The 13,317-nt window shown below is 54.7% G+C and overlaps 1 protein-coding gene across 1 annotated transcript in view; it reads right to left on the bottom strand.

Annotated features, from left to right (window-relative positions):
• The window catches only part of CROCC (ciliary rootlet coiled-coil, rootletin), a 42,132-nt gene extending 40,315 nt beyond the window's left edge, over positions 1 to 1,817 (bottom strand). Inside the window, exons 1-2 of the mRNA XM_026519740.4 lie at positions 1,648 to 1,817; positions 903 to 1,047 (exon numbers count right to left, since the gene is read on the bottom strand). Of these exons, the coding sequence (XP_026375525.2) occupies positions 903 to 1,047; positions 1,648 to 1,707 (205 nt within the window). The 5' untranslated portion in view covers positions 1,708 to 1,817. The remainder of the gene's footprint in view (positions 1 to 902; positions 1,048 to 1,647) is intronic.
• Positions 1,818 to 13,317: the final 11,500 nt, after the last annotated feature.

The raw sequence follows: 13,317 nt of genomic DNA, 5'->3' as shown, positions 1-13,317 counted from the left end.
CTTCTCTGGGCCTCAGTTTTGCTGTTCTGGAAATGAGTGGAACGGTAACCAGACCCGACCAGGAGAGCAGGGAGGCCTCACTTAAGGGAAGGGCCTCCTGTAACTTCTGAAGCCAGGGCTTGAGATAGTATGGGTCATGTTGGGAAGAGAAAGAGCAAGAGGAAGAGGGAGGAGGAAGACGAGGAGGGGAAAAAAGGCCAAAGGGAGAAGCAGAAGTGTCCCTCCCGCCCCGTCCTATGGGCTCCCCTTCCATCCCAGAACTGGACACACACCACAGGCCTCTAGGCTCTTCCAGCCTGAGGTGAGGGCTCTCTAAGTCTCTCCCTGCCTGGAGCTCCTAGGGGCCCCAACATTCCTGGTCCTCCCAAGGAGGTTGAGCTTGGACAAGGACTGTGGCCAGAGCACCAGAAACACCACGAAGGAGAGCTGCAAATACACCAGCTGCGACGGAGTGTGCCCTTCCCGGACTCCCAAACCACAGATGAGCCTTGGATGCCACCCACCAGGAGGAATGGGGGCCCATCAGCCTCTCTCTCTGGGCGGGGGATGGTCAGTACCACCCCTCGGACTTCTGCAAAGTCCTGAGCTGAGCTGAGCTGCCCTCCCCCTGTAATCTCAAGTTCAGGCAGCTCACTCTTTCCCTGGGAGAGAACGTGGTGTTTGGGTCTAAGTCTTTGCTACGCGCTGCCGGAGGGGGTGCTCATCCCCACTGTCTAACAGCACCACATGGGGAACAACTCTGGGCAAATATACCTCTGAGCCTCCATTTCCTCATCTGTAAAATGGGCACCTCCATCACAGGCCTCATGGTGACTCACTATTGTCACTGACCGCAGGAAAGGGGGATATGAGGAGGGGTGAGGTGCAGGCAGTGTCTGTGGAAGGTGAAAGAAGAGTAGCACCTTGGCTCTCAGGCTGGGAGAGGTTGCGGGTGACAATCTCCCGGATGCGGGCAGGCAGGCCGGCGGTCCTGGGAGAGTCCTGGGCTGGGTCCTGCTCGCTCAGGCCCTTCTCCTGGCCTGCTCTCAGGACGCTGCTCTCCAAGGTCTGGGGGGAGGGTAGGGGGAGAGAAGCTCTGAAGGGGACCTGGGACCCTGGGCTCCCTGGCCTGGGTGGGAGAGGAACAATGTCTGCTTCCCAAGATGTGGGTGCCCAGGGGACCCTCAGGAAATCCCCCAAACAGAGGGAAACCTGGGAGTTAGAATGGCAAACAGCCCCATGGGAAGGCACTCTGTGTGCCCCCTGCCCCGGGGAAGGAGGCCCCACTGAGGGCCAGAGAAGCGAACCAAACCGCATGGCCCACTCACAAACCCCATCGGGGCAGCACAGTGTCGGGGGCGCCAGTCCAGCTCCAACGCTACATGGGTGAGGATTCCACTGTGCTAGCAGAAGTCACCTCACCCCCTAAATCTGGGAGCAGGGATCCCCTTTTCCCCACGGGGCACTGGGATAAGGGAGCCATAGCAGTTGAGCCCTGAGCACCGGCTCTACCCCCAGTCTGGCTGAGAGCTGCAAGCTGGGGCCCCTGTGCACCCCAAACCCACCTCTCCCACGCCATGACCCCAAGATGCACCCACCACTCCTCCACTCCTGCTAGACTCATGTTCCCCTGCCCTGGACAGGGTGGCCACAGGCCTCAGGACCCACCTGGATAATGGTCTCCAGTGCCTGCTGGGCCTCCAACGGTTCTTCCAGCCCCAAACTCATGGGGGGGAAGCTGTGGAGACCCCCCTCCAGGCCCTTTTCCAGGGCCCCAGAAACCAGCACAGCTCGCCCATCCCACAGCCGGACGCAGTGCTGAGCACAGGGCAGATTAGGCTTAAACCCGACGGTGCCCCCATGTGACCACCGAGGTGGGAGGGGCTGAGGGAGGGGGAGGGGCTGGGGAAGGAGGGGAGGGGAGGGAAGAGAGGGAAGAGGAGGGATGAAGAGGGGGAGGGGAGGAGGGAGGAAAGGAGGTAGGGGAGAAAGGGAAAGGATGGAGAGAAGGAAGAGGAGGGCCCCGGAGCTGAGGACCCACCGTGCCCCCAGCCCCCAGACACACTGTTCACCCGCCCTAGCTGCTGGGTCCTAGAGCCCTCCAAGCCGAGGGGGTGGGGTCAGTATCAGGAGGCGGGAAAGACCAGTCTTAGACCTTCTTTGCTGACCCAGACGGGGGTCACGTGATTTGCGAAGCCTGTATTCCCAGGGTGCTGGGAAGGCGTTTCGCCACAGGTTCAGGGCAAAGATCGGGACTGTGGAATTGCCCACACCAAGTGATCTGAATCCCCTCATCCCCTCACCCCCACTCCCAGCCACACACACAGGCTGTGTGCTTCTGAGAAAGCAACTTTGCCTCTCTGAGCCTCACTGTCCTCTTGTAAGATGTGGATAATATTGGCACCCATCTCGGGGAGTTGTCTGGGAGATTAAACCAAAAACCGTGAGGGCACAAAGGGCATGTAACTCAGTGCCGGGCTCATTGGGAGCATTCGATAAATACCGATTTCACTCATTGGAAAATCCAAAACGGACCATCCCTGTACCCCAGGGCCAGAGGTCCACCCACCACCTCCCATGGTTCCTGCCCTGCCGCAAGGACGCTGCCTGAAGCAGTTAGGCCCCAAACTCTGGACTGCGCGGCCTATCTGTGGTCACATGGGAGTCCCAGCTCTACCACTGCTCGGCAGTATGATGACCTTGGACAAGGTACCTCTCTGAGCCTCAGTTCCTTCATCTCTAAAATGGGACTGAGAGCCTCTACCACGCAGAGTCACGGAGGATCCAGTGGGTTGAAAGGTATAAGGGGGTTTAAGCCCCAGCGGGCACAGCGTGAGCAACGAGCAGATGGCCTGCAGCTGTCCCTGATTTCATCAGCATCACTCCTGCTTCCTGTGGCCCCTCCAAGTGCCATGTCCCGGAGGAGGCATATTTGATGTAGCTCATCAAATCCCCACCTCAACCCATTTCCAGATGAGAAAACCAAGGCCTAGAGAGGTTAGAGCTCTCACTCACTCAAAGTGACATGCCACAGGGAAGGCGTAAGCCCAGAGCTCATTCCACTTGGGCCAGGCAGCCCCCCAATAAGGGCTCCAAGGCGAGGCCAGGCATTTCCCTTTACGACTCTACTACTCTGTCTAGATCAGACCCAGGGATGCAGCAGGTGCTACATAAATGCACATCAGTCAGGCTGCACCCCTCATCCTCAACTAGGAAGTCCGTTCTGCAAATGGAAAACCAGGAAACAGGGCACCAGGCCAAAAAGGTAAGTGCCACCAAGTTGCCGTGGCAACCACGGCCAAATTTAGACAGAAGTGAACTCAGCCAGGGGCAGAGAGCTGTCACTATAAAACTTCGGGACTCCCATTTTCCCACCTCCAGACACCCTCCAGAAGTCCCCACTATAGGCTGCACACCCATAACCAGAGCAGGGGGGAGGTCACAAACACCCCCGGGGCCAGGATCTCCACCCCTTCTTGCACAGCCCGGCAGAGGGGCCCCAGATGTGCTTGGTGAACTGAATTATTCTGTGCCTTCCCCCAGCCCAGTGCCCTAAGGGATCAGGAGAAGGGAGCAGGATGCCAGAACCATCGGCTCTGCCCAGAGTTCTCCACCTAGAGTCCGACCGGGTTCTCTAGATCCCAAGAGATCCTATCTAACCCTTGTGTGCACCACCTCCACAGCCAAATCTGGAACCAGTGATTGCATTCCTCGTAGAAAAGTCTAGACGTTATAGCTTCAAAATCCAGCTGCAGGCTTGGCTATGCCTCCCCACCAGCTGTGTGACCTGGGCCAGTGACTTCGCCTCTCTGAGCCGCAGTTTCCTCATCTGTAAAATGGGACGCTAATGGTGCCTGTTTCTATCATGAGGACTCAATGAGGTGATCCATGCTTAGCTGTGTGCCTGGATGTGGTGTGGCAGAGACCGCTATGCGTTCACCAAAACATATTTCCAAGTCTTCTTAGGAGATGGGACTCCCTTGCCGTCAGATAAGGCCACGCGATCACGTTCTGGTCAGGAGAATTAAGATAGAAAGAATGTGTGCCACTTCAGACCTGGGCCGTAAAAACCTCCCATGAGGGACTGTTTATCTCCTTCCCTGTCCACAAGCTGGAAGGAAATAATGCTGAGCCACAAGCTGGAGGGGTCTGGGTCCGTGGGTCGCCATGTAGAAAGCCGCCTGCCAAACACCCAACAGGACTTTCCATGGATGAGAAATAAACTTCTTTTAAGTCTCTGAGATTTCAGAGTTTCACTGTCACATCAACTAGTGTTACCTTAATGATTACATGCTGTTAAATAGTGCATAAGTGTTGGCTCTTACTAGTGTTACCATTACTACCGCTGGTATTATGGGCTCTTTCCAGTACCCATTCTAGAACCTTGTGCCTGGTACCCAGTAGCATATCTCATCCATTGTTTTGTGAATAAATACAGAGGAGACACTCTTTGCACATGTTCCCTCCCCACCCCTGCTGGACCCTGGCCCACCCTCCCAGCCTGCTGTTTGCTAGATCTAGCAGCAGGAACCAGCCAAAAAGTCCCGCAGAGATTACTCCTGAGTTTCAAACACGCCTGTGTTCTTACCCACTTATGCCTTTATTCTCCTACTGCCAACTAGAAATTATAACAAAAACACTGAACCATCCATGAGCCCGGCCCTCTGCCCATAACGTTGCATCTGTACCTTATCTGTTTTAACCTTCTTGACAGCCCTGTGATGTCAGTACTGTTCTACCCATTTTACAGATGACAACACTAAGGCTCAGCAAAGTTAAATAACTTGCTCAGAGTTACCCAGCATGAAGAGCTACAGCCACATGTGAGACCCAGGCATGCCTTGTTCTAAAGTTTTGAGCAATAACAGCAATGGCTCCCATTAGGTAGCGCTTCCTCTGTGCCAAGCACCACCCTGGGTCTCAGACGTGTATTATATAAGCGGCTGCCATCTTGTGCTTGCACCGCTGAGATGGCTCTTCATAGGTCTCCCTGCTTCCACTCTTGTCCCTCAGTTCCAGTCTGTTCTCACGCAATAGAGATCACATCCTTCTTCGGCTCAATGCCCCCTTGCCACACACACACACACACACACACACACACACACTGCCTCCTATCACACTCAAAATAAAATAACAAAATTCAAAGTCCTGCCACAGCATATAAGGCTTGCCGGATCTGGCTCCAGGCCACTTCTCCCACCTCATCATCCCCTTCTCTTTGCCCCCTTGCTCATGCCACCCTATAGCCATGCTGGCCTTGATTCTCATCCAAGCACATCAGGCACACTCCCACCTCAGGAACATTTGCACCTGCCACTTTCTCTGCCTGCAGTGCTCTTCCCTCTTTTGCATGGCTGATTCCCGCTTGTCAACCAGATCTTGACTCAAAAATATCAACTCTGAGAGAGCTAACGCTGACCTCCTAGCAGCTTAAGTGGTCCCTGCCCATAGTCATACACTGTTTTCTCTAACATCTATGTTGTCTGTCTCCTCTGAGGACAGGGACCAAGTTGGCCTTGTTCAATGCTGTCTCCACAGCCAACGCTCCATGAACGGCTGTTGAATGAATGAATGCTAAGAGACAAGTAATAATATAGGAAACTAAATGAAAGAAATTGAAAAGAAAAAGAAACAATTCCCCTGAGTTTTGGTGGGGGTTACATCGGGCAAGTCCTGGCCATAAATGATGTCACCCACAGACTGGGATCCCAGAAGGACCCCCAGGGAACATGTGGCCAGCACCTGCTGCATCCCAGGAGCTCAGGGTAAAAACCTGACAGCGACCCCCACAGGGGACCCCTGAGTGGGAAGGGTGCCTAGTGTCCAAGGGCTGGCCCTCATCCCCAGGGCTTGAGAGAAAGCCTGGGGAGAGGAGGAGCTAAGTCAGGCAAAGCCTCAAGATCGAGGAGTTCTGACTCCTGAGGTCTTTTCTGAACCCTGCTCCTGACTAAGGAGCCCAGCCTGGCCTTAGCCTCGGTCTGCTCCGGACTTTTTATTTATTAAGCACCTGCTGTGAGCCCAGCTGAGGAAAAGAGGAAATCTCAGATGAAAACAAACAGAAGGTATCCTGATGGATCCTGCCCCACAGTGTCCCAATATCCCAGACAAGTCCCAGTCCCAGGAGGAGCTGGGGAGACTGGCCACCAAGGGAGCAGACATCAGCCCAGAGCCCAGTCCTCTCGGGTTTGCATAAAAATCACGACGGAGCCCATTCAAAATGCCAACTGTAGGCCCCATGTTGAGAACCCCGAGGAGGGCCCAAATCCCTGCACAGGCTGTGCCATCTAGGGCAACTCAATTGACCACTCTGGGCCTCAGTTTCCTCATCGGTAAAATGGGGCTACTTTGCACGCCGTCGGGTCGCAGCGAGGGCGAAATGCCTTCCCGAGCGAGGACAACGGGGACGGCGTTGGGCCCACAGGAAGCCGCAGCGCCGGAGCCGCTGTTTGTGGCGACAGTGGGGAAGGGCCTCCCGCGGCGGCCCAGCCGGCGGGCTGAGGGGACCAGGCACGGGGGCGCCCATCGGGGCCTTAGGCCGCCGAGCCCGGCAGGCCCCCGCCGCGCCCGGCCCCCAGCCCGCGAGAGTCGCGGCAGGGTCTGGAGCGGGGGGCAGGCAGGACGCCCGTAGAGCCGGGGGGTGCGGGGACGTGACGAGGGCGCAGGGTTTCCCCAGGGCCTGGGGACCGCGGCTCCGGCCCGCCCCCTGGCGCGCTCCCGCCTTCCCGCCCGCGCGCGCCGCCACCTCAGCCCCGCGGCCTCCGCCCGCCGGAGCGCGCGCCCGCGGCCTCCTACCTTCGCGCGCCGCCGTCGCCGCCACCGCCGCCGCCGCTCGGGCCGGGCGGGGCGGAGCGTGGTCGGGGGCGGGGCCGGAGGGCGGGGGCGCGTCAGGGGGCGTGTCCAGTGAGGGGCGGGGTCAGAGGCTGCTTCGCTGGAGGGACCCGCGGGAGGGACCCGCGCCAGCGCCCGCCTCGCCCCGCCCGCGTTCCCGCGTAGCCCCGGGCGAAGGGCGCGGCGGGTCCCTGTGCCCTGGTGTGGTGGAGGCGGCACTGAGCCGTGCAGCGCTGTCAAACTGTTGCGCGCTTGCCGGTGGCGGGTACTAGATTGAGAACTTTTCCAGCACGTTCTGGTTTGCTGCTCGGGACAACCCAGCAAACAGGGATTATTCGCTCTTTTTGCATAACGGGAAATGCCCACACTCAGCTGCAGAGTCCCGCTGTGGTCTCGCTTGTGTTGCCTGGCCTGGCCTTGAAGGTCTAAAGCTCAAGCTCTGGCCTCCGCCCATCGCCAGCCAGACTGAGGGGGCATTCCCTGCCCGCGCCTTCAGAGCCCGCAGTAACAGTACTGAGGCTTCCACGACTGCACCTGCAGAAGAACGTTTTCCTGACTGCCCTGCAACCTTGCCTGAGGCACTCTGGCCTCAGTTTGCTCATCTGTGAAATAGCGGAACCTCATCCACCACCCACCCCTTTCTCTCCAACTCGTGTGCCTTGCCCAAATGCGATAGGGATCAGACCATAGAGGAAACCATGATTTTTTTTTTATTTTTTTGTAATCTCTACACCCAAAGTGGGTCACAAACTCACAAACCCGGAATCAAGAGGCTCAAGCTTCACAGACTGAGCCAGCCAGGCACTCTGAAGAAACCATGCCTTCGAAACTAAACTGTGATCTATCATTTCTATTGTAACAGTAAATTAGATTCTATCCGCCCACTGGGCCTCAAATCTCCCTCTGTTCTCCAAAGCATTGAATCAAATCATCCATTTTCAAAGGGGGAGGCAGGTCTGAATCTCTAGGGTGGAGAGAAAGGTGTGCTTGATTTGAAAGAGCATGTTTATGATTTTTTAATTTTTTATTTATTTTTAAAGATTTTATTTATTCATTTGACAGAGAGAGAGAGCACAAGCAGGGGGAGTATGGCAGAGACAGAGGGAGAAGCAGGCTCCCCGCTGAGCAGGGAGCCCGATGCAGGGCTGGATCCCAGAACCCTGGGATCATGACCCTAGCCTAAAGCAGATGCCTGACCGACCAAGTCACCCAGGCGCCCCTAATTTTATGATTTTTAAAAATATTTTATTTATTTATTTGACACAGAGAGAGCACAAGCAGGAGGAGCTGCAGAGGGAGAGGGAGAAGCAGACTCCCCACTGAGCAGGGAGCCCCATGCAGGGCTCCATTCCAGGACCCCGAGATCGTGACCTGAGCTGAAGGCAGTTCCTTAATGGACTGAGCCACTCAGGTGCCCCTAATTTTATGATTTTATATTTGGAAAACAGTCAATAGATGGGTAGGAGGGGGTCAGGGGGAGTTTTCTCTTTGTTAAAGAAGAGCCTGGAGGGGCGCCTGGGTGGCACAGCGGTTAAGCGTCTGCCTTCGGCTCAGGGCGTGATCCTGGCGTTCTGGGATCGAGCCCCACATCAGGCTCCTCCCCTGGGAGCCTGCTTCTTCCTCTCCCACTCCCCCTGCTTGTGCTCCCTCTCTCGCTGGCTGTCTCTCTCTCTGTCAAATAAATAAATAAAATCTTAAAAAAAAAAAAAAAAAAGAAGAGCCTGGGTTTTACATCTGAGAAAACGGCTCTTGAGGCTGCCAATGTGGTCTTCAAGCCCTGACACCAGGGGATGGCGCAGGCGAGGCTGTGGCCTGGGCCAGGGCTGCGAGCTATTGGTCAAGAAAGGTTTGGGTCAATCCCTGGGATTTGGGGATGGGGAGGTGGAGCTGTGAGGTTGGGAGGAGAAGGGCACAAGGGAGGGCTGACTGACCTCTGCCAGTAAGCACAGCTGGGCCCCAGGTACCCCAGCACGGCCCAGGTCTGTGTCACCCTGTCTGGAGTCCCCAGATTTGCTGGGTCCCTTACCCAGGCCCTGACAGGCTCATGGCCTCACCAGTGCACTGCTGATCCTGCATGTCCCTGCGGAGCCCTCACTCCGAAAAGCTCCTCCCAGCACCAGGGTCCTCCCTCCAGAAGACCTGCCTGTTGCCTCCACCAGGTGTCCCCTGGTTACCAGCACCTGCACCTGGAAGGCAGCCTACACGGGCTGCGTACCTCACTGGGCTGGCTGGTTCCACTTCCATTTCCTCCCGCTATCCTCAGTCCCCTCTGAACACTCTGTGAAACAGGATCTAGGCTGCGAAGCAGGATTATTTCTATTTAACAGATGAGGAAACCGAGACTCAGAGAGGTACAGTCACTTGCCCAAGGATACACAGCAGGGAGTTCAGTGGCTTTCAATCCCACCTTCTCTCCTCTATACCACGCTCCCTGATGTGAGACTTTGGGAGGGACAGCAAACACAGTGACTCTCTCCTGACCCTCTCACCCCAGAGCCCATGGGACCCTGCTGCGGGGAGTCCCACACATACCCCAGGCCTCCTCGGGAGGCTCCTCGTCTCTCTGACGAGGCTGGGTCTCCTACTGTGCCGAAGCAGTGGCTCTGCTCAGCTCAGCCTGGCCAGGGGTCATCTGAGTCCCCAGAAGTGCTGTCCACTGGTCCCCCTGCCCCATAACCAGATGGTGCTCAGCCCAGCGACCCCAAGACCAGCCACCTGAAGGGAGTCATGCCAGGGGCTCACCTGCACACTGCAGAGGGTTCTAAGTCCGCAGCTCAGGTAACTGCAGAACGAGTGACTGGAATTGCCACCCCAGCGTTGCTAGGGCCAAACGCCTGCCAAATCCGGGTGCTAGGCTGGGTTGGACTCTGCCCACCATCCGTAAAACCACATTAACCGGGAGGCTTAGACGATGGGGCGTTCTGATTAACTGGATTCACTAGATGTCTTAAGGTTAACTTGCAAAGTCTTTCTGTAACGTCCAACTTGAATAGCAAAAAATTAGAAAGACTGAAAGGTCCAGCGATAACATATATAATCTTGGGTGGTTCATTCCAAATGCTATAGAACATTCAATGCCTGCAGAAGTGGTTATGTTATGAAGTGAAATGTTTCAGAATACTAGACAGAATAAGCCTATATTTATAAAAAAAAAATTTATTTACTGCTTATATATAATAAGATGAAAAGACACTAAAATGTTCACCCTGCTCTGTATCTTTGGGTATTGATATGACAGAGAACCTTTTAAATGTAGATTTTTTTTCTTTCTTTGGAAAAGATGGTACATTTACATGGTTCAGATTCAAACAGAAAGTCATAAAGTATCTCCTGCTGTCTAGCATCTGTCTCCCAGGCACCCAGTCTCACCTGCAGTGCTACTTCCTGTGTATCTTTCCAGAGATATTTTATGCACATGAAGTAGCTTTCCCTTCCCATTTACGCAGAAGAGCATCTGCACCTTATTCTGTACCTTGCTGCCTGCCCTTGATATAGCTCAGTGATAGTTCCTTACCACTATATAAAGAGCTTTTTTTAAAAAGGTTTATTTATTCAACAGAGAGAGGGACAGCAAGCGAGCACAAGCAGAGGGAGTGACAGGCAGAGGCAGAAGGAGAAGCAGGCTCCCTGCTGAGCAGGCGGCCCTACATAGGGCTCGACCCCAGGACCCTGCGATCATGTCCTGAGCTGAAGGCAGATGCCTAACCGACTGAGCCACCCAGGCACCCCTATAAAGAGCTTTTTCATTCCGTTTTCACCAAAAAGTCTATTATTTCACTATTTGGATGTATCTAAATTTATATGACCCATTCCTTACTGGTGGACCTTGGAGTGGGTAGACTGTGGCGAGTTGAATTGCCCCCCCGCAAATATGTTCAAGTCCCAACCCCCAATACCTGTGAATGTGACCTTATTTGGAAATAGGGCCTTTGCAGATGTAATTAAGGATGTTGAGATACATCGTCCTAGATTTAAGGTCTACCTAAATCCGGGGGGGGGGGGACCCTAAATCCAGTGTAGGGTGTCCTCACAAGGGGAGAAGACACACAGAGAGACACAGGGAGAAGCCCACGTGAAGACAGAGGCAGAGATGGGCTCATGTTCCCACAAACCAAGGAATGCTTGGGATGACCGTTAATATTCTTTGTGGTTTTGTTTTTCTACCTGTGTTACAGCTGTAACCTGGAAGAAAACATTAAATATCTGTCTAAGGTCAAGCTGCAGTAAGGAAAAACTGGCCTTATCCCAACTCCCATCCATTCTGCCCAGAGCATGGCATCCTCCTGTCACTCTGACCGGAGAAATCAACAGCTACTGAGGGCCTACTATGTGCCGTAATGCATGGCAGTGGCTTCTAATCGCCTAGGAGGCAAAGCCCCACCCTTGGCCTGTCATTTGATGCCTGCCGTATTGCGGCTTTCTTGGTCTGCCGGGACAATGGGAACTTCCACCGATTAGCCAGGTCTTCCACGCCAGCCTGGACGCACCACGGGTTGAGTAGATCAACCTGATTTAAAAGCATGGATGCTGGAGCCAAACGCCTGGGTTCCAATCCCAGCTCTGCCACCTAGCAGCCACGTGACTTCGGGCAAACTACCTAATCCACTGCCTCAGTCTCATCATTTGTAAAACAGAGGAGTACCTACCTTGTAGGGCTGACGTGATGGCCAAACAAGTTTTATGCCAAGTGCATGGAGTAAGCACCACCCAGCAATAGCTGCTGTCAACATAAAGGGGAAAGGAACGCCCCATGGAGCATGTGAAGGGAGCTGCTAAGGCCACACAGGTCTTAAGTCTGCCCAAATGCTTTTCTCCGAGACTCCCACTTCAAACACGCTTTGTGATCTATTGCTGTATAACAGTGTTACCACATACTTAGCAGTTTAAAACATTTACTGGCTGTTTCTCTGGGTCGGGGGTCTGGGTCCAGCTTGGCCGGGTCCTCTGCACAGCTGCAGTCAAGGCTTGGCCAGGGCTGGAGCTCATCTGAACGACCAGCTGGGGAAGGACGGGCTGCCAGCTCCCGTGGTGTGGGCAGTGCTCCCTTCCTTGCAGACTGCTGGACTAGGAGCTTTGGTCTCCTGTTGGCTGTCAACCTGAGGTGGCCCTAGTTCCTTGCCTCTTTCATGCTCCAGCCAGGGCAGCAGACACATGGCAGCTTGCTTCTCTAAAACCAGTGAGAGAGGATCTCTCTCTGGACAGATATCCTGACAGCAGGATGGATGTCCGGTTCTATAACGTAATCATGGGAGCAACATCTTGTCACCTTTGCCTTATTGTGTTGCTTAGAAGTCACGGGTCTGACCTACATTGGAAGATCACGTCAGATGTGCACACCAGGTGGTGGCAATCGTGGGAGCCACCTTCGGCTGTCAGGGTATTCAACACCCCCCGCCCCCGCTCTGTAGAGTGCAGCCCAGGCCTCACGCCCCCTACCCCCAACCCCCAACTTGGAAGCTCCAGTCAGGTGTCTGATTGAAGAGAAGCCTGGTTTGGGATTGGGGATTTTCCTGGGGATCCTGGTCCCCCAGCGGGTTTTTTTCCCAGCAAGGATCCCAGTTGGTGATGAACTACACTGTTCCTTATCCCAGCCCCACCCCTCACAGGTCTGTCAAGGTGTTTCTCAGGTCAGATCCTTGATGGCTGCTTCACCAGTGGCCTCACCACAACCATCATGAGTAATGGTTCCTGGTAAGTTAGCTGATTCTAGATGATGGTAATTCAGGCCAAACTATGGGACATGGGCACCTGCTGGCGCATCTGTGCCTCCTGTGAGTGACACTCGGGTGAAGGAAGGAGCCTGTGGTCACCGCCTAACCAGGAGAGTGCCTAGATCCAAAGCCCAGGTCCATCTCCAAGACCCAAGAGCCTACCTTGAAGGGGAAGTACTTCTACTCAAGGAAGGGTTCCTTCAAGGTAAGCTTCCTCCTTTCCAGCCTCCAAGCGCTTAGGAAGAAAGAAGCTGGGACGTAATGGGCAACAGATGCAGTTTACTACTCCTGAGGCTCCCTTCATGAGAATTCCTTACCTTTACTCAAAGGGCAGAGGACCCTCCATTCTAATTTTCTGTCCCCGTCCGCCCCTCCCCCCCCCCGAGTTCATTAGCCAGAGCAGCTGTTTCCATAACTACCCAAAACTGCAGCTTTCTTACCGAACCCTCGAGCAGGGAAGTGCTGTGGCCTTTAGTTTTTGGCTCCTGCGTGCCTGTACATCCTTCCTATTTAGGGGCTTCCACGGTGAGGTCTTCGGGGGAGGCAGGGGCCCCCTCCCACGTGACAAGCTAAAATGTCCCCGAACGACAGGTGCTCTTCTAGGTGCACAGGGGAGAAGTTACTGGTTGCCTTGGGGCAACAAGAAGGAATTCTCTTATTTTTGGCTAATTTGACCCCCTGGCACCAGACTTTAAATCCAGACACACGATCAGTGGTGAGAGGTGGCTGAGTCTAGCTGTGGCACCCTGGGTGGCTTAGTGGCCATGCTGCCAAAAACATGTTCACCTTTGACATACAC

Source organism: Ursus arctos, unplaced genomic scaffold (assembly GCF_023065955.2).
Source record: "Ursus arctos isolate Adak ecotype North America unplaced genomic scaffold, UrsArc2.0 scaffold_32, whole genome shotgun sequence".
Taxonomy (NCBI): Eukaryota; Metazoa; Chordata; class Mammalia; order Carnivora; family Ursidae; genus Ursus; species Ursus arctos.
Note: the sequence above shows the minus strand (reverse complement) of the source record. Positions and strands in the feature narration are given on the sequence as shown.